Source organism: Synchiropus splendidus, chromosome 13 (assembly GCF_027744825.2).
Source record: "Synchiropus splendidus isolate RoL2022-P1 chromosome 13, RoL_Sspl_1.0, whole genome shotgun sequence".
NCBI lineage: Eukaryota > Metazoa > Chordata > Actinopteri > Syngnathiformes > Callionymidae > Synchiropus > Synchiropus splendidus.
The window spans coordinates 13,595,991-13,623,044 of record NC_071346.1 but is presented as its reverse complement, the minus strand read 5'-3'; the positions used below and the strand labels follow the sequence as shown (position 1 = coordinate 13,623,044).

General features: G+C 43.1%; 1 protein-coding gene across 2 annotated transcripts; it reads right to left on the bottom strand.

Annotated features, from left to right (window-relative positions):
- Positions 1–596: 596 nt before the first annotated feature.
- On the bottom strand, positions 597–26,732 carry LOC128769188 (phospholipid phosphatase-related protein type 4-like). 2 transcript variants are annotated; one of them, XM_053882603.1, is made up of 11 exons: positions 26,307–26,732; positions 15,542–15,727; positions 13,092–13,221; positions 12,564–12,759; positions 10,153–10,210; positions 9,722–9,895; positions 7,409–7,547; positions 7,109–7,337; positions 4,184–4,799; positions 3,946–4,102; positions 597–3,884 (listed from the first exon to the last, which is right to left on the bottom strand). In XM_053882603.1, exons 1-11 carry the CDS (start codon positions 26,382–26,384, stop codon positions 2,983–2,985), a joined length of 2,865 nt encoding a protein of 954 aa, XP_053738578.1. In that variant the 5' UTR covers positions 26,385–26,732; the 3' UTR covers positions 597–2,982. The 2 variants fall into 2 exon arrangements, with proteins under 2 accessions (XP_053738578.1, XP_053738579.1); XM_053882604.1 differs by having other exon boundaries at positions 3,946–4,078.
- Between the last annotated feature and the right edge of the window lie 322 nt (positions 26,733–27,054).

Here is a 27,054-nt window from a genome sequence, read left to right as displayed (position 1 = left end):
CTGCACCTAAACGCTGCCATTCCGTCTGGATGCTGTGGTTTGAGGGAGCGTTCGCCTCCTCACTGTCCTCCCTGCTGCTCTCCTTCCTGCTCTCGTCACCATGGCAACAGTGCTGCTGAGTGGAATAGATGGGGAAATCATCTTCTCTGACTTTCATCTATATTCATTCAGTCAATATTTGCGGCGTCGGGTGACCGATGACTATGCACACCGCCACTTGGGGGCGACATTTTAGATTGTAATTCAAGCCTTAACGTTTAAAGGCCATTAAAATGCGTATAAAATTCGGATCTTTTCCACATGTTATCATAAAAATAGGAGCCACATTTGGGGCATCTTCAGATTATAGAGATTAAAGCATAAAGACAGCCGTAGAGAGGCATTTAGGAAGAAGCTTTCTTTTTTATTATATTTTTTTACCGCTTACATTTATGTTTTGTGCGATGTTTAACGCTCAATGTGTTATACTTGATATGTTATTGTCACTGCTCTTCCATCTGTTAAGTGCCATTAAAAACAAGAGTGGAAAATCCTTTTTTCTGCCCAGGAATAGTAGCAAGTCATGCGCACCGCGGCATGACACCAGCAAGGTCACGCACTCTCAGCCCCTTCTTTATTAACGAAATTATTAAAACACAACCAATCATGCAAATGATAAAAGTCCCGATAATAATAAAAAAAAGCATCAGTTACGCTGAAATAGAATATTGTCGATACACAGCAGCAGGTAACAGTGGGATATCAAAAGTGTAAACATCGTAACAAATGTTAGCAGCAGCGGCAGCCATGTTCGCGTGACGACACGAGAAGCGCGCACACACACGCACCTGAGTCTGAGCGACGTGTGGGGACTTCGGGAAGCAGTCACGTGATTCGCTGACGCGCCGGCTCCCCTCAATCCCACCGTCGCCGCAGCCTCCTCCAGCCACTCAGTCCAACTCTCCGCGGTGTCATATACAAAGCGATGCTCGATGTCCACTCAGCCCACTGAAAACGTTCGCTGTTCCTCAAAAAGAAGCTGGATTTTTGACAGAAATAATATAAATATTCAGGATACATAACTGTAAATGCAGGGAGTAACTTTACACCTCAGAATTAATCGGTTACAAACTTAAAAATTGCACGTAACATGTTGAGATACATACACCATAAATCTTTGAATATTATAGGATACGAATCAGGGTAGAAAAATACCTACAAACTTAGATTAATCCATACATCCTGTTTCTCCTTTCAGTCCGTTGTTTATCCAACATGTGACAGTTGAAGCCCTTAAAGCCATTTGGTTCTAGTGATGGGCAGATGAGGTTTCATGAAACATTGTCCTGATGTTCAGCGGCCACCAGATGGTGCTGTCTGCTGTAAAATGTTTGAACTTGAACAACCAATTCACTGAAACCTCCTGCATTTCTGAACCAAAAGCGCCATCTAGTGAAATTAGGACACTGTTTCACCAACCCTGCAATACTGTTTCATGACACCGCATCTCCCCATCACTACTTCCACACCTGCCCAGCGGCCAACAGTACATAGGCGTTAAAAAGTTCTTTTTAACAAAGAATACAGCTCATATTTAAGTTCTAGTATTTACTAAAATTTTGTTGCTGCCCTTGTGCCTTTGCTGTTTTGGGCTTTTTTGTAAGTGCTAACAAAACATTCATCGTGCTGCTTCCTACCAGCAGGGGTCTCACTTGTAAAAGTACTGGATTGAAAAAATATTTTAATGTGGAATTACAAATGAATTTTCAAATGAAATGTTTTTCTGAAATCTTGTCTGTTTTGGTATCGGCTACAACTACCATCACACAACACAGAAATCTGAATCGGGGACAAGCTAGCTTGTATTTTGACAGAACTATGAAAGCTTTTTTTTTTTTTTTGTAGTTTAATATTATTTTGAAAGATCATTTTGTTAACTAAAAATACTGACAAAAAATGAAAGAATTACATTTAAGGAGTGTGCTGTGTTACTGATATTTTATCATTAAATCTTAAGGTTACTTTAGTCTAGAAATATTGACAATAATATTGTTTATCAGCAATGATCGACGGCACTTAAATGGTGGCTTAAATCATTCATGACTGACTGGCAACTGAAGGAACTAATCTGAATTCAAAAGTGGGTGATCTAATCTGGTAATGGAGAGACAGGGCCGTCTCTTCTTTCGTACTCGCATGCATCCAACTCACCGACAGAGTCAAAGTTAAATACTGGCAAATGAGACGCAAACCCCTGCTCACTCATATTCCAGATTACCAAGGCTCTTAACCTTCATGTCTCTTCCCTCTTGTATCAAATGTTACCCCTCAATGAAACACGTAAAATGTTTAAAATAGTTATAGAAAACGTCTCACACCTTGTAAGACCTATTGTGTCGCTGGAATCTAACTACCGTCAGTGGTCAACACTGAGCGTCTCTACTCAGTCCAGGTCGCTCATATAAAGAACGCTATTAAAAACAGTGGTACAAAACTCGATATACCATATTGACAGTGACAATATACGTGATAAATATTGTTATTATTCAGCACAAATACTTACAGGACACTGCTGTCATATTCTGTTTCACTGCTCCAACACCACAAGTAGCAGAGGATGAGCCTGTTGAGTTTTGAGTCCACAGACACGGCACGGTTATGACGCTAAATGCTGGAGTTCTTTGAGCTGTAAGGTGTTCGGTGGCAGGGCGGTCAGGACACGCGCGTCGCTCTGGACGCACGTCTGAAAAGGCATTTGGATGTGATAGAATCTCTAAATGAATAAAAGGAGGATCGGGTGAGAATCTGGAGCCGAGGCAGCCTCTGATCCAGGATCAGGGGAGAAGCATCTGTGAAGATTCTCTGACTTCTCGGACATGGCGGTCACCTCCACAGGGACCCAGCAGTGCCAGAAACAACCGCTCATCAGAAACAGCCTGCCTTTTCTTTTTTAGATTCACAGAAACAAAATGTCCGACCCTGTTTGTTGTACGCACGACAGGGTCATTCCTTATAGGCCAACCCCAACGTCGGTGGCGGGGTGTGCGTAAGAATGGGGCGGGGCAGTGTGGGCGGGGGCGTCGGGCTCGGCCGGCCGAACATCACCTGCCTGGGGTGCGCGGCGTGCATGGCCTGCTCTTGAAAATTCTGCAGATTCTCCTGGAAGCGTTGGTTGCTGCTGACCTGGTCGAAGCGGTTGTTGTCGTCGTAGTGGCGGTGGTTGTTGTGCAGGTCCGGGGTGGGGCCCCGCTCGGACGGGACGCTGCTGCTGTTCTTCCTCCTCAGGGTGGACTCGCAGCTGGACGAGGCGGCTGACTGGCTGTCTGAGCCGCCGTCGCTGCTGGCCGCCGCCGTATCCACGGGCGTGACCCTGATGGTGGTGAGAGCTTGAGGGTGGGGGTGGAACGGAGGAGGGAAGATGGGAGTGGGCGTCATGGGCACGTTGGGGTTGGGGGAGGTTGGGTTGTAGTTGTGGGGCACGTTGTTGAAATTGGGGTTATTTGGGATGTAGTTCACGTGCTGCATGTTCGGGTTGTTGGGGTAGTACTGATGCAAGGGGTGGTGCAGGTGGTTGAAGTGTACGCCGCCACCACCGCCGCCTCCCATTCCGCCTCCCATTCCGCCTCCTCCCTCCCCCCCACCATCACTCTCTGTCTCTATCCCCATCACACTCCTGCGTCCATCAGCAGGAGGCCCGTCCCTCGAGGAGTCGCTCCCATCCGTGTGTCTGTTTAGGTCATTGAGGTTAAAAGCCGACTGCCTGAAAGACGCCCGCTGTTCCGGCGGCTTCCATCGCCAGGAGCCGCTGCCGTCAGTGCTTGGAGGCTTCACGACGGGCTTGCCGGGCTTGGACTCAGGATGGGCTTCAACCCGGATGATACTCCCGCTTCTCTCCAGACCACCTCCTAGGAATGACCAAAGCCATACTTGAGCAGTTGTCTGCTCACGAAGAAGACGTGAACCTACCTCCTCCCCCGACTGCTCCTGTGGTGGAGGCAGGCGGTGACGGGTCCTGGTCCATTAAGGCTCGGTACCTGATGGAGCCCGTGCAGCTCACAGTGCTGCCGCCATCTTCCGAGCGAGGGGAGTGGAGAAGACCCTGTTGTTTGGACAAAGCGATCACCTGGTACGTACAGCAAATGTTTACTGACCACAGCACTTTTTTCATTGAAGAGACAAAGCACCTGGAGGAAACATGACCTACCTGCATCAGTCGAGGTTGTCCACCTGCACTCAGGGGTCGGCACGGCAGCGTGGTCTTCTCCGCCACCCTCAGCCACTTCTCTCTCACAGACCCGCCCCCGTCCATGATGCTGTCCTCTGACTCGCTTTCTTGGTCTCTGGACGGCGTGTTTTCCTCTTCAGGTATGTGAACCAGCTGTGAGGATCCAGGCCGGGGCTGAATGCAGACCCGGGCCCCGCCGGCCAATCCCGCGCTGCCGTTGGGATGTGCCATGTGATTATGGTTGGACACAGACACGCAGCTCGCCGCTAGCTTCATGTACTGAGCGGGAATGTGGGCGCCTGCGTACAGCTCCGTGTCCTGGTTGGACTGCGACGGAAGGTGAGAGCCTCTGTACTCCACCTCCATGCTCATGGAGGGGGGTTCTGAAGCGCAGCGCAGCTCCGGGTTCCTCTGAGGGGACGAGGCGGAGGTGGGCCTGATCCCATCCATCACCTGCAGCGAGAGCTTCCTGTTGTCGTTCTTGTTCTTCCACTGGCTGAGGAGCTGCTTGGATCGAGTGGAATCCATGGAGGCATGGATGGAGGTGTGTCGGCGTGACACTCGACCCTCTTCCAGAGAAGAACCGCCGTGAGACCTGGAGGAGGAGACGTCAATCATAACAGTTATAAATAACAACACAGACTGAACCTTCAAGGTCATGGTGAGAAACATCCACACGTTGAAGAATATTTAGCACCTAGCTATGTCTCTGACTGAGTGTTGGCAGACCAGGATGTCCAGCTTGTTTACATGGACACTTCTTTGAGCCATATCGAGGGAGAATAAAGTTTTTAAAATCAGTCAAGTAAGTACTCAACAGTGATACACAACTGCACATAAACTAATCATACCCTCCTTTTCAGAGGCCACCAGGTGGCGCTCTTATGATGTCTGACTTCAACCAATGAATTGAACGAAATCTCAGATCGCTTTTAAACCCACAGCGCCCCCCACAGGCCTCTGGAAATGAGGGCACTGCTTCAAGAAACCTCCTCAGCACAGTTTGGTCGATGGACGATAACTAATGTCCACGATATACCGCCAAACACAATCTCCACGATGACAATTCTGCATCTCATGATAAATTTGACAAATAATAATGCGGTTCATGTCGACACATGCAGGTCTCCCTGGCGCCTCGGCCAAACACAGTGGTGAAAACAGTCGGATATAGGACGGAGCTCCGCTCCTGTATTTGCGGTGGCGTCCTCTTTGGCGGCCCCATTAGGGTTCACTGATCGCGGACACACTCTCACAGGCAGACCTGGCAGTTAGGGACCATCAACAAATTCTAAAGCGGTCGAAGTATCAGCGAAATAAGGCAATGGAAATCATCACACAAGACAAAGGACTGACATTTTGTATCATGATTCAGAGAATAGAATATGACTAAATGGTCATTTATTCACATTATTTCTGATATTTCTTCAATAGCATCTAGGAAATGTGTTCAGACTGGTCCATAGTTAAAGTCAAGTGTTAAGAGACATGAGATACAGTAGACAGACGGCTCAATTTAACCCCTAAATAAAACTGGCAGAGCAGTCTGTCAGACACGAGCAGGTTCTACCAGAGACGTGAAACATTGAATTTCTCATCTCTACACTTAGTTAACTATTATATTTAAACATAAACCAATACTGATGTTGCAGACAAACTCCACCAAAGAGTTTCATTGCAAAACCGTTTCAAGAGAGACTGTAGTGTCCAACACATGGAATAGAATGAAAATGTACTCATCGTATTATCGTCTTCTCGTCCACATCGCCCGTCCCTGGTCAATAGAAACTGTATATTCAGAGCCAGAGGTGCCACACACTACAGGTTTGCCCTTTTCTGCTTCATGATGATCCCATAATGAAGCCACCTCATCACAAGACAATCACTTAAAATGCCAGTGTGTGCATGTCCCCCCTCCTGTGAGGAGCCAAGCACACTGCAGCACCTGCAGGTGAACACCTCGCTGATTACTAAGAGTCTGTTTCCTGATGGGTGTTTGCTCCGCAGACTTTCCACAGGAGTCAATTCATTCTTACATCATCGTGCAGAAACTAATGCGCAGGTCCACAATGTTTCATATGCAGATCAACTGGTCCCTTTCTGCATGGACATCTTCTGCTGTGGATATACAAGAGTTGCCAGCTGCTGTCTCACTGAGCTCACTGAAACCAATGAATTTTCACGTGCTAGAAAAGGTGTCGTACAGTATCGATGAAATAAACATAGGGCATTAACTGCAGCAGGTCAAGTAGCTCAACCGGCCAATTCCTTGTAGCATGTTTCTGTATTTGGACCCATGTCAAGCCACCCTGCAGAGCCCATGGGTATTGATCTAATGACATCTCCGCTGTTGTTACCAATGATAGTCTGAGTTATTACAAGGTATCACATATGTCACTTGGAGTAGCCAAGCAACATATTGGCGGGTGAATTTAGCGGAATTTCTTGGGTGTTTGAAAGCTAGGTCACCACCTGCTCAAAACACCAGGATGACCCCAGTATCAGACATATTTGGAGGATGAGGAATCTTGTCCTTTTACATGAGAGGAATCCAGTGGATGTTAACAATAGGAGGCACTTGAGAATGTGTGGTAAAGAGAAACATAACCTATTTATTCATGGGGCAGTCTGAGTTTCTATTTTATTTGGATATGACTGATCCATCAGAAAGCAATGTCAGGGTGCAGATGGTAAACTGCATCTGCTTGCTGTGAGAAAACAAAGTCGCAAAGCAGCCCTGGAGGCTGAAATATTAAAAAACAGGCGAGACGCAGTGATGCAAGCAACCAGTTTCTATCGCTGTTCAAGCCTGCAGCGGTTCAGAGTGAAGGTTGGTATGACTGCACCACATGCATGACAGGGTGCTCTGTTTACAGAAGTGTACTTCAGTCTCCTCCTGCTCACCTGGGGAGTGTGCTGCTGCTGAACGTCATCATGTTGTCACGGTTGTCCAGCGGACTGGTGGGAGTGATGACCTCCACCTCTGCACTGGCTCGCTTCATGGCGCTCATCGATGGCTCTCTGTAGGACGCGCTGCGGGTCAGGATGGGCTCTCCTTGGTTGGGCGACAAAGTGTGGGAGGAGGTCCTGGTCAGGATGGGCTCTGGTTGGCTGGGAGCCAGGATGTGGTGACCTATCAGAGCCAGCAAGTCAGGTGAGCATCCCGAGTCAGAACAGACCAATGAGGACGCATATTTCTCCTACCTGGATGGCTGTTGCTGATTGTTGACTGGCTGACATTGGGGAGGGAGGAGAGAGGGGGCTCTCTGAGGATGGGGGGAGGAGGAGGAAAATATCGGGAGCGATCGTCACTGGGCTGGAAATTCCCCACAGCATACACTCCCTGGATATTGGAATCAGTAAACAGATTATTTCAAAATTAAAGTTCCCGTCTCAGAGATGTTTTATGGATTTATTCACAAAAGGAACTGAAAAGGAAATCAAAACTCAACCTCCACATGAAGCTCATGCTGAATCTTAAGAGTTGAGGTTCTAACCTGACAACAAAAACTCCTTCTTTGAGGATGTAGAACAACAGGAGTGGGCAGATGAAGTGGGCTTCATGCGTGTGTGTACAAATGCTTCAGTCCATCTGATGTCTGTGTGTGAGGCGGTCTAAGTGTGTGTGGGCTGTGAAATATCCTGCTGGAGTACGAAGAGGACCCACAAACACGGTGAGCGGCCACGTTCGTTCAAACATGGAGCAGCAGGCATTTGTGGTTGAGTCAAGTTGCGCAGCAAATTTGCTTTCTGTTTTCTGTTGTAATAGACTCAATATACTAGCAAACATGCGCTAACACCAATGACACCAAAAATGCAACAAACCAACAGTACTTAATCCAAGGTTTTTTCATTAGGTTGTATATTAATGTAATTCACTCACAGGAGCTCAAATGTTGCCCTGTTAGCAATAACTTAAATACAAATCCTAATAGGAGTTATCCACTGTCTCAGAATCCAGAACTGCATGCGGTCCTTTCCCCAGTTTCATGAGGCTCTTCGCCAAATGACTGCGATTTTGGTCAAGTTGCTACTGAGATGATTGTTTAAACAGAAAATAAGACGAAAAAGTAAGAGCTATTCTGGCGAAATGTCAAAATATTGTTCAAAGACTTGCATTTCACTTTGAAACAAACAATAAACCTCGCTGCATGTTCAGTGCCGATGCGAGTTGTGGTCCTAAGACTTGGAGCATCATCAGATCCATGATCAACACAATTGACATTACTACGTTTCACTTTGTCATGACCTAAACTAAACGTATAGCATGTGTTTCACCTATTATTCATTGCTGATCGTTGTGAAGTCTGTGTAATTCAGTGAATGTGAGACGCTCCAGTCGGAAGTGTCGCTCACATACACAGACCGGAGCGTTACGTTATTGGAGGCATGAGCCACGTAAAGAAATATATAGTAAAATAAACGGGGCACACATTTCTATCTACGTCGCTTGATATTTCGAGGAGGATCACAGTAAAAAGTATGAATTTTAAAAATACCTGCACAAGAGACATACGCCAGATGCAAAGTGGCAACCTTGCAATACTGCCGCAAAGTCACATGATCAGCTGTTCAGGTGAGCCTTACAGCCTGACATATTTGTAGGATGTGGTTCTTTTCAGCAACATAGTAAAACAATGTGGCTCTTAGCATATGACTGGTTGACCCCTGCTTTAGTCAAACACCCTCATGACAAGCTGCTCAACCATCAGCAGGAAGTGCCCAGCAGTACTTACACACAACCTGCCAACAATCATGAAAGTCTATGGTTCATACAGAATCATTGTTTTATTTAAAGAAAACCACCCGTTCAAAGATGTTGATTTCAAAAGCTCATCGCTCCAGATGCTACTAATGGACGCCCCACAGAATAACCAATTGCAACACAAGTATCTGTGTCCTTGCCTGTGAGCCTGTTTCATAATGTAAATGTCAAGAGATACAGGAGGCGCTGACCCTGTAGAACAGAAAGACCTGCAGCCACCAGACCGATCATACTAGCTTGAAACAAGCTGGTCCTTGATGCTGCTTGACTGGACGCCCACATGTGCAAATAAATTCAAAGGCTAAAATCTGTTTTCTTCTTTACTGAGTCACACTATAAAACATAGTTTTAGTAGCTCACTGAAAACATGTCTGTAGAAAGGATGGCTTTCTGAGACCAATGCATGACATATTAACATATTTATATTTATTTAAATGTCCCATTTATTTTGGCATTTGCAAACATAAATATTAGCAAATATTAATGTGCTTGACCTGCAGAGACAGCGGAGTGAACATGAGGTGTTACTAATTTATGTTTCTGACCTCCTTTGGATGAAATACTTAGGAATTTAAAAGGTGCAGTGGTGAAATCCAAGCTGAAAGAGACTGCTGTATTACCTCCACTGCGTGTTTGTGGTGTGTGTATTAGAACTTCGCCTTTTTGTGATGTCTGAAAATGTATAAAATCTGACGGCAGCTAGCAGCTGCTAGATATTTAGACAAACTCTCATTGTGAAAAGGCAGGGTTACCAGGTAAATGGCGATGGCGGCTCCCAGCAGCCATCCACAGTACACGTCCACCGGGTGGTTCCTGAACTGAATGATGCGGGTCAGACCGGCCAGGATGGCCAGCATGATGAAGGAAAAGACCAGCAGCGGCTTCAGCAGCTTGGCCGAGTCCGTCAGCACCGTGTTGAAGTACATCTGGAAGACAACCAAAGACCATGACCATGATGTATGGTGCGACGCTTTCGTGCTCTATGGTTGCCATGGTAACCAAGCAGGCATCTTTCAGTGAAATCATTTCTCAGTATTGAGTCTATTTCAGTTCAATACAGTTAATATCATTTGATCGATTATATTTTAAGTTGTTTATTTTGCTCCATCATAGCAAACCAGTTCATTCGGTACTTCACTGTGGTCAGAAGTGGAACCAAAATACTCTGAGTAACTGAACTTACTGAGATGTAAACAGCAGCAAAAGCAGCCAGAGTTGCATGTTGGGAGGGGAAGGACTTCCTGTGAGCACAAGAAAGACTCTACAGTCAGATGGGGTCTCTTTGTACACAATACTGCATCAAATATATTTAAATACAGAGCTACATTTGTGTCTATTCTTGTCAAGGAAAGTATGTGACAAGCAGGTTAGCTCGGATGAATAAAACACCATTTAAATGGAGTCGACTATTCACATTAAGTTCCTTGCAATTGAAAGTAAAGCAAAGCAAAGATGAGATGTTGTTACAAATCGGCTGGAGTGAGTGATGACAGTCCCCCCTGTGGAGCCCAGATACTGGGACTGATGTTGACTGCTGATGAGTGATGGATCGGATGGTGTGAAGCAGCATGACCACACTGAGTGAAGAGAGAGAGACGGATTTAAGAAGACAACACCCAAAGAGATGAGAGGTGGTTTCAACAGGGGAGCATATGAAAAACACACATTTTGGTCAAGACAACAGACAAGCATGACAGATGCTTCGAGGGATTCAATCATTCAGCCTGGTGGTAAACTTGTATTAGCTGGTGTTGAGGGAATTCAGATTTCTGAGGACCAAGCTCAGACCAAGATTAAATTTAGACAAGCATCAAACCCATGCACCAGTTTTGGTAAGCTCCTTCGGTGGGCAAATGTAAAATCGAGTTTTGTAGTCGACACCAAGACCAATGAGGGGGAGGAGACCAACTGAATGTAGAATACAGAACCACTTAGTCATATACACACACATTTATTTATAGCTACTAATAAAGAAACTGCAGTCATTTAGTCGGTTAGTTATATCACTGGGAAAAGAGTTTATATTTATAAGGCACACTTTATATTGGGTTGATAATTTAAGTTAATTGTTTTGTCAACAAAAAAAGATCTCAATGAATCAGTAGTGTCCTGGAATCACATTATATTTATGGAGAATGCAACGACATCATTCACTGCATGCACACAATTTCTGAGATTGGAAAAATGGAACACGCAGAGAGTAAATCAAAAAGGACCTGCTATGCAGAGCAATACTAACTTGGATCCTATAACCTGCCCAATGTGTGTAAAATCATCTCAGTGAGATGTTGCCTTATTAGAGAGCAGGCACCTCGCTTGTAAACTGCTGTGTCAGCGTCATCATCACCAGCATCGGTGGAAAACTATCAGCTACATCTCTAAACCAGGTTTCAGAATACTTTTTTTTGCAGCTTTGCAAAATTTGCCTGTGTTATTCCCATGACAGATGCACATAGTTAGGATTTGTTCCAAACCGCAGCTTGAGATTCTAAAGGTCAATATTTTTTGCAATCAATACAATTCATTTGGTAGATGGGGCTTCATGAAACAGTCCCCTGGTTTTCAGAGGCCACCAGATGGCACTGTCTGCTGTAGAATGTTTGGACTTGAACAACTAGGACACTGTTTCATTAACCCTCCAATACTGTTTCATGACACCTCATCGAGCCATCACTACTATTCATGCAATCCTTTTATTCCTGACACATAGGGCTAAAGTTAATCCCAGCTACTTGGGGCAAGAGGCGGGGGATCACAAAACAGGTCGCCAGATCCATCGAACACTCTAAACGCCTACACACGGTTCCATGTAGGCAGAGAGAGAGCATACTATCTCCACACAGATGGGACCCAGGTTTGCTCCAAGTTGAAACCCGCAGCCATCCACAGTAACATTAAAACACACTTCCTAAAATGCTTGGCTTCAAATTGAGTGACTGGAACTTTGAGGGTTTTTTTTTTTTCTGAGGACCATCAGAAAAGCACTCTTTTGCTCGACATTAAAGTGACTTATTTTATCCACTGCAAGTCATTATTTTTTACTAAAAGGGGAAATGAATAAGGCCAAAATAGTTCATCACTGAAATTCCATATGTACTGCCACAAAATTCAAATAAGTAATAAATAAGTTCGATAAGTGGGAAAATGCTATCATCCGCAAACACAACTTACTGAAAAATAGCTACCAGTTTGTCTCCTTTTATAATCATTGTAAAAAAAATAATTTGTATGTTTTTTTTCTCCCAACTGAAACACTTATTAGACTCTGTTGCATTTTATCTTAATTCTAGTCAGCAGTGCTTTTTTTTGTTGTACAATCTTATTGAAAAACCCCAGCTCTCAGGGCATGTGTTTGATAGGTAAGAAGAATTGATTCAACTTCTAACCAAACTAGAACTGGCATTTCCTCTTCATATTTTATTTGTGAAGTGTAAATGGGATGCTTCATCCATCAAAGTCGAAGCGTGGCAAACAATGAGTGGATAAAGAGAAAGGAATCCTGCATTCACACAAAAAAAGGGTGAAATGTAACCATGTTTTAGTGTAGTCGGTTTAACTGTTCAAATAGCTTCCCCATCCTTGGCTTGGATTTACCTGCCAGCAGTGATGAGACTGTGGTCTTGTCCAGAGCAGATGTCCTCCAGAATAAAAGCTTCATCACAACTGGTCATGTTGAGATGCGTGAGGTTAGGTTTGCAGACGTCAAGCCAGAAAGGCGTGTGCAGACCAGTGGACAGCTGCAGGATGTCGGTGATCAGTGCGGTCACACACAGGCCGAAGATATGGACGCCTGAAAGGTGAGGAGAGGTTCAACAGCAGGCTTCAGAAGAAAGCTTGATCTGCATCATTGAAACTGTGTGGTAAGGTGTACTTTGCATTCAAGGACAATCGTGTTAATCCATGACCTTGTTGGACTATGAACTGAAACCACTGCCAAATATAGGCAAGTCTAAAAGGCACAGTGTGCGACATACTATTGCAAAAGACTTCTTTTTTTTAATTATAAGAATGAATGATGCAGGACTGTTAGTATCATACAATTTCAGTCTCTCTCATCTGTGAAACTGTCAGGGGGTCCTAAAACAATAGTAGCATGTGGGTGCAACATCCACGTCCACCCACCTATGAAGCGAACAGCCCGGCGTATGTAGGAGTTGAAATTGCAGCCTGCAGCGTTGATGTTGGCCTCAGACTGGATGCCCGATGACCTCCGCGAGAGATAGCAGTACAGGATGGCCTCTCCGATCAGAATCTGCCCACAGAGACGACACCAAGGCATCAGAATTAGGATTCTGATGACACTACACCAGCTCATTACTGGGTTTGCTTGGCTACCAAACAAACAGACCGGCGTATACGGCACGTAGTTGCTGATGAGTTAGTTAGACCGAATGAAAGGATCCCTTAAGATACGGACTCTCAAACATCAGAGCAGACTTGAAGTCGGATTAAGAAATGAGAGGAGGGTCTGTAATCTTTTCCTAGAGTGAACTCTCATTCATTTGTCCTCCAGAGTCTTTAAGTCTTTAACACTCTTTTCTTCCCACACTTGTGTTTCGCAGTCATCTGAGGAGACCCCATGAAAAAAATGAATAGATTCTTTAAAGCAGCAGAGCAGAGGGTTGTAAACTATTTCTATCTGGTGACAAAGTTCCTGACCAGAAATGCATGATCATTTAAATTCAATTCAGTGCATTTCACTTCATTTATGCTCTTATTTCTGAACACCTGCCTCCAAACTCTCAGAAATACACCTGACAGTGGAGGAGGACCCTTGCAGAAACATAATATATACATATATATATATATAATATATAGTGGGTGAAGTAGCGACCTGCAAAGGTGCTGTGTCAGTAAAACGTTATCCAAATGAGATTATGAATCAGTCAGCAACATTAAGTAAATGTATTCATACTTCTAAAACGTGAACATAAAATCTAGAATATGTATGGGAAAATACATGTCAACTTATCATTTTCCCTAATAACACAGGATATTCAAGTTCTTCTGATTCACTTTTTAGGGTCTATTTTTGGCTACAGTCTTTCTGACCTTTAACAAAATTTGCATCCTAACACTAAGACACATGAGGCAGGGGTGGATAATTATATACTTTAACTGAGGAGCTGTCAAGCTGAAGGATAGAAGAAGAAGTCTTGCTTTCACTTGTTGCTTTAATATGAACAAGAACAAAACAGGAAAGAAGTGTAGTTATGCCATGACATTATGAACTTAAAATGTGTTTTTTCTAGATCCTATTCTATTTTATTTTAGGTACATCTCATTTAATGATGTCCCTGTATCTGTAAACTCAATAAAAGCATAGATTCTTTTCTTGAATCTTCTCTTGTTCCTTGATGAAGTGAGCTTCATCAATGTTCTAGAAACATCATACTGCCTTCTTGCTGTCGTCGATGGACTAGGGTTTTTTTTTTGTTTTTTTTTTTCATGTGAGAGTTGAGTTTGAAGAAGGTGAAAATGAGATCTGGGCATTCAGTGTTCCACAGATATAGACTCAATAACACAAAACTATAAATAGCTTTCATTACATTACTTAGAAAACATCAAGTGAAAAGCTGGTGGTGAAAAGCAAGCTATAAGACTGAACACAAAAGCACAGCCAGTGCAGTGGACTTCAAAAAAGACCTTTACCTTTGTTCAAAATAAGCATTCACTATGCATAATATTCAACTGAGGGCAAGAAATGTTAAAGAATCAGAAATAGAAAGTCTATTATCATGGAAATACAAAGGTTTAAAGAGACAAATTGAGTAATATACTGCTTGATACTGCACAGTATGAATGGCTTGGTACTCGCATTGAATGTTTTATATTGAATTTGAAAGGGAATGTATTTGATTAATACAAAAAATAAAAAAAAACTTTTGAATGAAATTATGAAACAAAAAAAAAGGTAATATTATGTGAATCAAATAAAAAACAATCACATTTTTAAATCATATAAAAACAATATTCGTAAACAAACAAAACGGTAAAATGCGACTATTGAAAATTCAACTAACAAAATACAATTAAAAATATAAACTAAATAAACTATTAAAAATGTAAATTGTGTTGTTGACTATCATTGGCATAGATTTACTCCCACAGATGTGCGTGAGCAGCATTTTCTGATGACGACAGTAAGTAAGCTGGTGTTGAATCAGCTGTCCGCTGCAGATTTGAGCGTCTGACTCTACGTGGCACCATTGACGTTTAACCTACATTACCAGCTTGTCCCCTTGAATCATTGTCAGCCTCAATTCACTATTAAGCAACCAAAGAATCACCATCTTTTCACACCAACTTTGATCAGCATCCTGGTCTTTTATCTCCTTTAATCTCCTTCCTAAGTTGACACCAGAGAGATCACCATACTGTGCAGGACCCTCACCTCTCCTCTTCCGGTCCTCCACATTTTCATGTTCAAGCATTCATGTTTAAAATTCTTATTATTGTTACAATCATTCATGTTTATTGTCCATGGCATGGCTTTATCTACAAAACAGCGTCTAAAACAGTCGCAGGTGTTCAACAATGGTCAGGACACCATAGAAACGTGGGTCACTCACGGTTACAGTGGGAGCAGCGAAGGCCAAGCTGAAGAGCAGAGGCAGAGGACAGACCTCCTGCCTGGGGAGGATGTAGGGGAGAGACAGGCTGCGGTCATTGCAACTGTAGCCAGAATGCACCGGCTGGAAAATATCCGTCAGCTCCAACAAGTACAGACTGACAACGGACGAGGCAAGGATGGGGAGCTGGGGAGACAGAGAGAGGGAGCAAATTAAACAGAATTATACATTACTGTCGAATCGCTGAACACATGTATTGTTCCTCTCGGATCAAAGATGTTTCGCCACCTCAGAATAAACTGTCTGTGGGGCTCAATCATGTCATGTCCCAGTGATTTGCATACAAAGTGTTTGTGGAAAGTCAGAGTGCTTCGGAGGGGGCAGTTCCCGCTGTGAGCATGCCATGCCATCATCCCAGTTTCTCTTTCGTGACCTTTAGTGTTGTTCTGACACAGGAATGAATAATCATGACTATTATGAAAAGCTTGACGGTGAATAGATGGAAAATCCAGCACATTGTGATCAGTGAATCACCGACCAATGCTCATTTTGGTAGGATACAACACACCCACATCACATTGTTCGGCAGTCTACGTTACGGCACGCAGATGCCGGCTGGGATTTTTCACCGGCTCTTCAAATTTGTGCTTTTATAGCAATGTTGGCAACACATTTATATCCACAAAAAGAAATCTTGTGAATGAATCTGTGCTGGAAAACATCCCCGCCCGGCTGCCGCTTGTCGTCAAGCTATGCGTGACTCACAGTTTCCAATGGAGGATGGAAGGATTTACTCGACAGCCATTCAGAGACAGTATAGTCCTGGACTGAGTTATACGTACGTTGAGATATTTGCACACCACCAACTAACGAAAAATTGTTCTTCGAACATGATGAAGGAAAGGACTCTGTTCTTGGATAAAATCAGCGATGAAGTATTTCAATACAAAATCCCAAATTTATGAGAGGCTGCTCCTGATCTTTATAAGAGGAAAGACAGCAGATAAATATGCACAAACTTGCACAAAGATTTTTTTAATGACTAACTAAATGAATTACTGTAGTGTATACTGTAATGACTAAAAGCAAATAACAACAATTAAAAGGAATAACTTCACTGCAACCTCCCACGATGACCGGTCGAAAAGAAACAGTTTCCATGAATGAAAGTACACATATCCCCTGACTGCGTTTCAGTCATGGTGTGATAGCAGAGTGGCTCTTTCAGCAGCTAACATTTGCCAACATCTTTTTTTAAATATTCAGGAAAACAAGTTGGAAGCAGCTAAGCAACAGTTAAAATGGCAAGCAACACAGTGACTTGTTGGCGTCCATGTTGGCTCAGTGATGACGGTGCAGAGCAGGGGAGTCCACACTTTCCTTGCAAACAACGTAGAATTATAGTTTGTGAACATAAAAACACTTAACAGACACGCTCTGGATTCAACTCAGGAATGTATTGCTCAGTAGGGATGGGCAAAATAGATGAACTAACTTTTTGTTTTTCCTTTTTTTTCGTGATGATATTTCTCCACACAATCAGAATGAATAATTATTTTCCAAATTTTTCACGCATGGCAATCAAACAAGAATCCTAACGCTTACGAAATGTTTGTGGCACAAGACAATATTGATATGCTTAAATATTGCAATACCTGCTCGTGCAATATTCTGTTTGAAGTCTGCTATATCAGTGTCTGACAAATAAAGACAGCATTTCTGATGTGTGCCGTCCTTCTGTACATTGGAGGTGCATTGAAGCTGTTCTTTCCTCTGTGGGACTGTGAAAAGTATCTGACAAACTAAACTGACGGAGTTCAAAACAACTAGCTCATTTTCTACAATTTCATAATATTGAAGGTTTTTCTGTATCATACGATTTTAAAATACAAGTAACATCCTTACGACTGGGAATGGTTCTGACCAACCGGTTGTAAGTCAGATTGGACGTAAGTCGAATGCCATTCAAAATAGCCGACGCGAGGGTTATAGGTGCTACTGTAGTGGTAGATGGCTGTGTGAGAGAGAGATGCTGGGATACTGTGCTGCCGTAACTGTCGTAGTGTTGCCAGGCTGCTACGTGCTTCAGTGTCAGACATTGAAAAAAAAATAAATAAATAAGCATATGGTGGCCATGGTCGTATCACTTTAATTACAGCATCATAATATATCGTGATGTATCGTACTGTCATTCATGTATCAAGATATGTATCGTATCAGAATCAGAATCAGAATCAGAATCAAATTTATTGCCATGGTCAGTGGGGAGCCCACTGACTAGGAAAGTGCCTTGGAATAAAGTGCAACAAAAAAAATAAATAAATAAAAATAAAATAAATAAATAAATAAATAAATAAATAAAAATAAAATAAAATAAAATAAAATAAAATAAAATAAAATAAAATAAATAGAATAACATTACAACAAGGCTGTTCATGAATTTAACAGTCTGACGGCCGAGGGAAAGAAGCTGTTCCTGTGACGGGAGGTTCTGGTCTGGATGGACCGTAGCCTCCTGCCAGAGGGAAGAGGAACAAACAGTCTATGTCCAGGGTGAGAAGGGTCGGCTCTGATCCGACCTGCACGTCTCTGGGTCCTAGAGGTATATAGGTCATGAAGAGGTGGCAGGCTGCAACCGATCACCTTCTCAGCAGAACGTACGATGCGCTGTAGTCTGCTCTTGTCCCTGGAGGTGGCACTGTTGTACCAGACGGTGATAGAGGAGGTGAGGATGGACTGGATGATGGCCGTGTAGAACTCCACCAGCAACTTCTTCGGCAGTCGTAGTTTTCGTAGCTGCCTCAGAAAGAACATTCTCTGCTGGGCCTTCCTGATGAGGGACCTGATGGTTGGCTCCCATTTGAGGTCCTCAGTGATGGTGGTTCCCAGGAAGCAGAAGGAGTCCACAATAGGAACAGGTAAACCAGCCAACATGAGAGGGGACGGAGGAGCTGTTACTCTCCTGAAGTCCATGATCATCTCCACTGTCTTCTGAGCGTTGAGCTCCAGGTTGTTGTTGCTGCAGGTTGTATCGCCTGCTGATCCACAGTCCAAATACCAAGGACTTTAGCTGGAATCTGGATCCACTTGATGCTAACACGATTACCATTACACTAACTGATGATCATAACTGCTCCTCTGAAGTAAAAGATTTATGACAGAAGGTGATTTCTTGCACCTTGTTATTGCTCATAAACTGCTATGTGTATTTATTAAGAGTGCATGCATATCATCCCAGTGCTGGTTCTTTTTTCATTCTCATTTCCAAACTGAATATGAGCAGTTTTAAAGGCTTTCGATTCCTCTGTTCAGTCCATACAGTGTCCCTACATGGCCTTAATGATAAACAAGGACATGAAAAAAGGCCGGCGGCTAGAAGTGTCCTCAACTATCGAAGAACGCAGCATAAGAAATCTGAGATGGAGGCTTTGTAATGAAGACCGTCTTTATCACCCGAGTCATTAGCCTGCGTCGACCCTCTGGGTGCTCTCCATCACTTCATCTGTTAAATTAAATCGTAACCAGCCGTTTAAAGACAGACAGGGTGTAGAAGTAGTGGCGATTGCTGTATGAACACAGAGAATCAGACTGCAGCAGGATGCTTTTCTCCTCTTAACGTTCCAGTCCTGATATAAAAATACACCCATTCAGAGAGCCACGTTGCCTAGCAGCCAGTTAGTGGGTAGGATGGTGTGACCGAGTCTGAGGGAGAAAATGCAGCTCTGTCAGGAATAAGAAACGAGGATACAGGGATGTTCAGCCCCATCATCCAAAAACAAACAGACGCTTCTATCATGTTTCTGAAAAGACTGTATTTTGCTTGTTCAGGAAGCCACCAGCACCATTTATCCAGACAGAAATGTAAGTGTTTTTAAGCTTTATCTGTGAGAACACACAGTTTGAGGACAAGATTCTTTTTTTTTTTTTTTTTAATGACCGACCAAATATCCTAGAGAGTCAGGGTCTCTCGGTCAATCATGGGAGTCTTTGAGTGACAGCCCCGACAGGTTACCAACACATAAAAAAAAAAGAAACAGAGCATTTAGAATAAATCTCATGTTTTGGCAGCGACAGTGTCTGGAGAAACACCACTGTCAGACCGATAATCAAGTCAGGGACAAATTCCAACTGTAGCTTTCATTTATTATTCACAAGTTATATGAAACTTTCTTCTCCTAATGAGTGAGGGGTCCAAAACCATTTTTTCCAGCCAGGATTGCAGCAACAATTTCCTCTACTATCCCCTCTCATATCCAGCTGGTCCAAAACTAAAGCTGTTTCACCAGCTGGCACCACCATGTCTCCAGTTTCTGCTTCAATCCATTTTTACAGAAACGATTTCTAGGTTGTAAAATTCTGCCACCTAGCAAGATCGGAACACTGATGTCAGGGTTCTCACCAGGATTTTTTTTTTCTCACTGTCCAGGAGCCCCCCCAAAAAATCGACATCACAAAGTGGGAGATCGACATCCCGGTGTATGGGCCCCCTATACACTCATATACGCTGAACCCAGGATGAGCGTGCAGCCTTTCACACTCGGGCAGGTCCTAACTGGTGACTCTGAAGATAGGGCTCCAATCTCAAGGGGGTCATGCCTGTTCCAGCAGGTCCTGAGCTGTTGTCTGGAGCAGTGTGATATTGTTGGTTGCAGGGCTTTGTCGTGCCGTTTCTGACTTGAATATATCTTGATTCTGCATGAAAAGCCTTTGATGAACATGTTCTCAAACGGCCTCCACCAATAATCATCATCATTATTCAGTAACATATCACCACACAGGAACATTACACTCAAGCAGGACATGCTTCAAATATAAATCTGCAGCAGGTGTTTCTATTTTTTCCTTTCTCATATTCTAGTTCCTCTTCAGTTTATAACATAATGCAGAAACCACACTGTCTTCGTGGATCAGCATATGTTGTCGTTTCAGAAGGTAGAGTTTACAACTTGGTCACTTCGGGCAGACGTAGGGATGACAGAGCTTGTCGTACATCATTCTTCTTTTCTCCTATGCCGGCGCTGGGGAGGACCTTGTTATGGCTGAAGTTATGAAAATAGCAGTCCTGACCCTCTAACTTCTAAAGAACTCCAGGACAATATCCACCTTTACACATGGCTTGATGTCCAGTCCGTCTGTGTTACTGTCTCAGATTTTTGAGGATAATGGACAGGGATAACACCCCACCATCATATCACTCCTACTTTCGTGAATGTGCCTTTGAGCAGGTAAGATTTCTTTCAATATCGTCTGAATGGAAGGACGACAGAGTTCGCTTCACTGTTTCGAAAAAGGTAAACTTGATCTTGGAATGAGAATGGGATGAGTACAAAACCTCAAAACCTGAAACCTATCAGCAGAATTCCTACAGAACATTATATTTCTGGAGAAATTTGATCCTATAAGATTATCAACACAGAGACACTGCTAAGGCATAATATAGCAGAGAACCTCAATGGACGTTTGCTTCCAATTTTGACACAAGGTACTTTATAAATTCGGGCTGCACCAATCGATCAGGTGACCGATTTATCAGCACCGATATGGACATATATTTATGTCACCATGTCAGCTGATGAAATGACAAACATAAGCGAATTTCTTTTAGTATTTATTTTATGTTATATTTATACATGATGAGAAATTTTATTATTCTTTAAAAAATTTTCATCACAATATAAAAATGACAAAACAAAGCAGGCTTTTCCCAGGAAAATGTAACTACTTGCTTTGACTTTGTAGCCCCGCCTGCACAGTAGACCTGCACCTGCAGACATTAGAGTCAGCCATGATGGCAGTCGTTTGGCAATACTTCTTCGTCTAGTAAAATTGCAAAAAAAATTCCGAATTGCAGTTTGCAACGTGCACATCCACGGACTCAGAAGCAACATTAATACAAGACACTTGGTCTCAAATCACAGCGCCAAATTTCAGTGCTACTAAAAGGCTAACGAAAGGATGCTAACCCGAGCTAACCGCAGGCGAATGCTCAGTTTGGCATTGTTATTGTTTTGGACAAGCAGCCGAGTTTTGTTGTCGAGGACCGGCACTGCCAGTATAAACTTAAATTTTAACAATGTAAAAACAAAGTTTACATTGTGGGTTTCATCTGTTCATTTTTCTTTGAAAAGGGAATATAACATTTTGTCTTTATCTTTTTTTTGGTTTGTTATTTGCTTCACAAGTTGCAATGTTTTCTATACAGTGTTGTTCAGTATTATTGCTATTTAGTAGGTTTGTGTAAGTAATGTTAAAAAAAAGTGACTTTTGTGTATGGTGTAGTTGAGGACGAAAAAGAGAAAAAAAACAATCTGAAAAAATTGGCATTGGCCTGTTGGGACAAAAATCAATAATGGGAAAAAGCAATAATCGGTATCGCTTATCGGCCAAGAAAAAGGTAATCGGTGCACACCTGATAAAAACTGAGTGATATGAAATACTATTCCACAAGTGGAACCTTGAAGAACACTACTCGCCAACGTCGCACAGTCCAGTGATGTGCTGTCGACAGCATCAAGAGATCAAGAGATCATCATGCATTGCAGAAGCGTCAAGCGTCAATATGAGACATCTTGAGTATCTATTCCAACTCAACTCCTAGCGAGGTTCCAGGCATGTCAAACTAGGGGGAGGGCATGGAGCTCACCTGAAATAGGCCAGAAAGATGAGCCTGGGTGTTCCCTCTGGAAACCTTGAGCAAGGACAGGGGAGGCAGGAACAACCTATTCTGTCGCCTGCATCATCTCTAACTTGCGTACGGAATGGAGTGTCCTGTTCAACCAGACATTCTGCAGAGGTTTATTGTGTCAGGATGATTAATAAGCACCGAAATTAACACTTAGAGCATTTGACCTCATTACAATCCATCCCACATATAGTTGGAAGGCAAAAGTGAGGAAACACTGAACAGTCACATCAGCAGGAAGTCTTGTCAGAATGACTGCTGGGGAACTATGCTAACACTCCCACTGGTGTGTGTTTCTTCTTTTACTGCTTCTACACCGCCACACATTTGTGGCGGTGTAGAAGCAGGCTGCTCCTGTTTAATTTCAAATGCAGACAGAGAGCACTTAACCTAATGGAACAGTTCTGCTAATGAAATAGGGGTAAACAGGTTTTCTTTAAATGCTGGAACTCTGGGTTCATTTTGGCACCACTGCATTCGAATTATCTGCCTCGAGTTTCGTTTTATCCTTTTTCTTTACAACGCAGCTCTACTATATACGACATAATAGTAAACAACTCTTGGTCATGTGTGTCGAACTCAAGGCCCAGGGGCCAAATCCAGCCCACCCCCAGTCATTATTTGTGGCCCACAAGAGCCTTGAATGAAAGCAGACTCTTTTATTTATTTATTTATTTTGACAAGGGTGCCAATAATTTGTTCGGCCCGCGACTGGACTGTGTTTAAAATTTTAGAAGCATTGAGCTTGGCACCAGCTTTAGGTGGAGGGACCACTCCAGAGATGATGCACAGACACCACTCAGAAGGCTAAAGCTCTAGTGGACAACTCAGTAAATGACCATTTCACCACACAATAAATCAATGTAGTGGTCATTTCAAAATCTTCAAGGAAATTTACATAAGGAAATTGGGTTCAAACGTCAGGCAGTGAAACCAGCACTGAGATGATTTGATCCTACATCGGTATCAAATCGATACTAGCTTATTTAAGATGCCACTTCCTTGTCGTCCAATCGTGTCCACCTTCATGTTTAAGACATTGACTCATTGTTTGTCTACGAATCCAGGGTGTTTTGTAACCTTTACCCAACTCTAAAAGACAGATTTTTAAAATGTGAGACAACATACAAAGAGGTAACTCAATTGGCAGTTTGGTGTCCACAGAGACGGTACCCAACAGTATTTATTAATGCTATAAAGTTGGACGTTTTTATCAGCAGAAGATGAAGACAGCTACACTGCTTGAACACAAATCATCACATGACCTCCATTTTGGCTGAAATGAATTGGATTAAAACCGCAGTGATCATAATAAAACAAAATCTTGACATTCCCAACGTCACACTCTTCTCCCACACATGATCACTCTTTGAAAATGCTCACTGTAAAGCAACTGGTAGGCACCAACATCTCAAAGGTCTTGTGTTTATAATGCTTTAAAGGAGCCTCATTTGAAGGTAACTACATTATACACGATATTTGAGGTGGAACCTTCGTATGTCAGGCATTGATCACTGCGCTTAAGAAAAGCTGAGATTCACATGTATTTCCTGTCTCCAAGCACGACTCTTCAATGAATGTCAAACCTTCAGCAGTAGAGCAGTCTCAATCCCAGCATGCATCAGCTAAAGCAATTATTATTATTAAACAAACCCCCCCGAACAAGCCATGAATGAGGTGCAATTGCGAGTGTGATGAGAGTTTAACGGCCAAAATACATCATCCAGTCGTGCATACCATCCACTGCTACAGTGCCCAACACTAGATGATAGGCCATCTAATCTAATCTAACCTAATCTAATCTTATTATCTGTGCACACATTTCTTTTAACACGTCTCACAATGTTGCTTTGCATTTCCCTTGAATCACTCACTCAATACACGCACCAGACCTCTGAATTCCAGAGCCGTTTCCCCAAACTGCATTCGCCTTTGCGTAGGAAATATAGGTTATATTTGAAGATATCGACTGTACGCACTATATTTGCACACACGGGCGCTCATGACTTCCACAGTGGTGGAGATGCGCGGCCTCCCGTATCAGTGTGGGAGGGTAGGAACTGGATGTACTTGCACTGTAGGCGTTAGACTTGGAATGGGGAAGTGTTCTTGTGAGTCAGTGAAATACAGTATAGTGAAACGCCACGGTTTTAGTGGGAAATCACCTTGATTAAAGAGGCAAGTAGGTCAGGTATAAATGTAGAATTATATCGAGGCCCTGTTTCAGAGCCTTATAATAATAATTGCACCAAAATTGACTCACTTTAAATGTGCTTTTTACACAAATACAACAAATACCACTGTCCTCATACATGTTCTGCAAAATCCCCACATACTTCACTGATGTTCTGGACTTCCTCATATAATACCACACTTCTTCTCTGGGAGCTCAGCCATAGGCTTCTCTGAGATTACTGGTTCTAAACTAGTCAGGCTTTCGGAACCACTTCCAACACTTAAATAATGTATTTTAGGGGGCAGGAAATACTCCTAAAACAGTCAACTGAAAACACAAACAATTATAAAAAATAAAAGTTATATTTCAGTTGCACTCACAATGAACAAAAAAAATGCACAATGAGTAACATTCCGACATGATAAGTGTGACTACAGGAGGGCGGCATCAATACAGTTAAAGGGACCTTTTTGGCCCCGAACCTGCACTTTTTCCAGGTTTGCCTTAAATGACATGAAAAAAACAATACTTTTGTTTTAAATTACAGGTACATTTTTTTAAGTACAGTTCTGTACCTGACATTAAACATGATATAACCATTTAAGGGTATTTCAATTATATAAATGCTGGTCCATTTTTGGCCAGGAAACGACCGATAGATCCACTGAAAGCAGCTTTGCGACCCACTTTTGGGTCCGAGCCACCAGTTGAGAACCACATCTCTAGCTCTACGAAGACAGTGCAACTCCTTCTGGCTTACTCCGTGCTTCTCTATCAACAAACATCCACAGGGCAAACAATGGATCTATGGTGTTCTTTCTTGGAATGAAACCATAATGTTGTGATGGTGACCCCTCCATTTCAGGACTCAAAAACCATTTCCCACACCTTCATACTGAGACTCCACAACTCAATCCCAGTTCTGACAATCCGCTCCGTTCCTAAAAATTGTGAGAGGGAATTGTGTGAGGGAAAAAAATATTTTATCAAATATTCTGATGCTAAATCAGAGGTGCCACCATTGATTTGACAACACTACGAAGGATTTACTATGCACAATCATTTAAAGTGGAGTCTTGCGCAGTGGAAACAACAGTTGTTTCCTAAACATTTTCAAAGTAAGGACAATTAAGAGTTCATCTCAGGTTTTAGAGTAGTGCAGGTTGTTTTTTAATAGCGATTGCGTTGTTAATACTGAAGTCAAAAATGAACAACCACCACATTTACTTTTGCATCCATTGATCCACCACTACGCTCAGATACACAGCGGGTCCTGAGTATCACCTTATCCAGGATATACATGCACATGCTTTTTCCAGATCAGCAGATTAAAGTGGAACAGGATATGACCTTCCAGCCGACCGACTTTGAAGTGGAAAGCCACCGTTTTTTAAGTGACAGGGCCCAAAAATTCCTCTCCAGCCAAAAAAATCTCTGCAATGACAGGATGCCTCAATGCTCTTCTTAAGCAATGGTGGTCTGCTGCTGGGGGTCTTGGCAGAAAAATGGCCATCTGCTCAATGAATGCTCACTTGCAACCATGCAGGTTTGTGCAAACAAGTGTGGTTTAACTTCTTAAATTCATTCCCTCTGTTTAAGTGGGGCAAGAGGAAGCGGATGACCCTTCCCAACACCTGTCAGCCGAAAGACAAAGATCTATTAGACTCGCCTTATCGACCTGAACCTACAAGCTGAGCTTCCAAATTCGTCCAGACGCGGAACCTAATATGACATTGCCACTGATGAAACAGCAGGGTCCGAGGACACCTTTCTGGAATTAAACCAGCGACCTTTAGGTTGGGGTCGTGTGGATCTTTTACTACCCGGTTTACCCCATTAAAAGCGAATGAGTGAAAGTCTTCAGGTCAGTCTAAGGACGCGAGCGCATCCCTGCAACACACACTTACCTCAACAAAATAAAAGCACGGCAGCAGTGTGACGCTGTCCTTGGTCTCCTTCCCGCCTTTCAGCTTGGCTCGCGACATGACGAGCGGCCGCTGGTCTCTCCGGTTTCCGGGAGACAGACAGTTGTACTTGATTCCCCTCGTAATTTTGGCGAATTTCCCTCCGTGCCAGGCGTCTTCTCCCCTCAAAGCTGTCACAGCCGGACGTCAACAGTCGAGGTTGCCAGACACTCTACTACGTTAGTCCGTGCCAAACGCGCATCTTTCGGGCAGCGGTGTCACACCTGGGCTGGTTCCGTTCTCCCCAGCAACGGCTCCGTCCATTTCATGTCATAAACGGTGAGACAGGTGTGAGTGTGTGGCGAACGTGCAACATGTGGAGGAGGACTCCCCCAGTTCTGCTCCGCTCCTCCGCTCTGCCGCAGCAGGTGAACGCGCAGCAAGCCACAGTTAATCACTGTCCTTCTTCCTGTTTGTATTTTCAAATTAAAATCCGCTTCCGGCATCTCTTTTGCTGAAAAAAAAATCCAGCTTTTATTTCAGTTTTTCTTCTCTTCTTATTACGTCACACTATCACTGAGAAACAACCTCACTTTCGATTGATTTTTAGACTGTGTAGCTCTTTCTCTTGAACTTCATTTACTTTATTTATAGGGAATGATGACAATGGTGCAAGTGACAGATGGTGGTGTTCTAGATTTTAATTTACATTCTTCTTTCATCCCTCATATTATTCTTTGCACCTATTTTG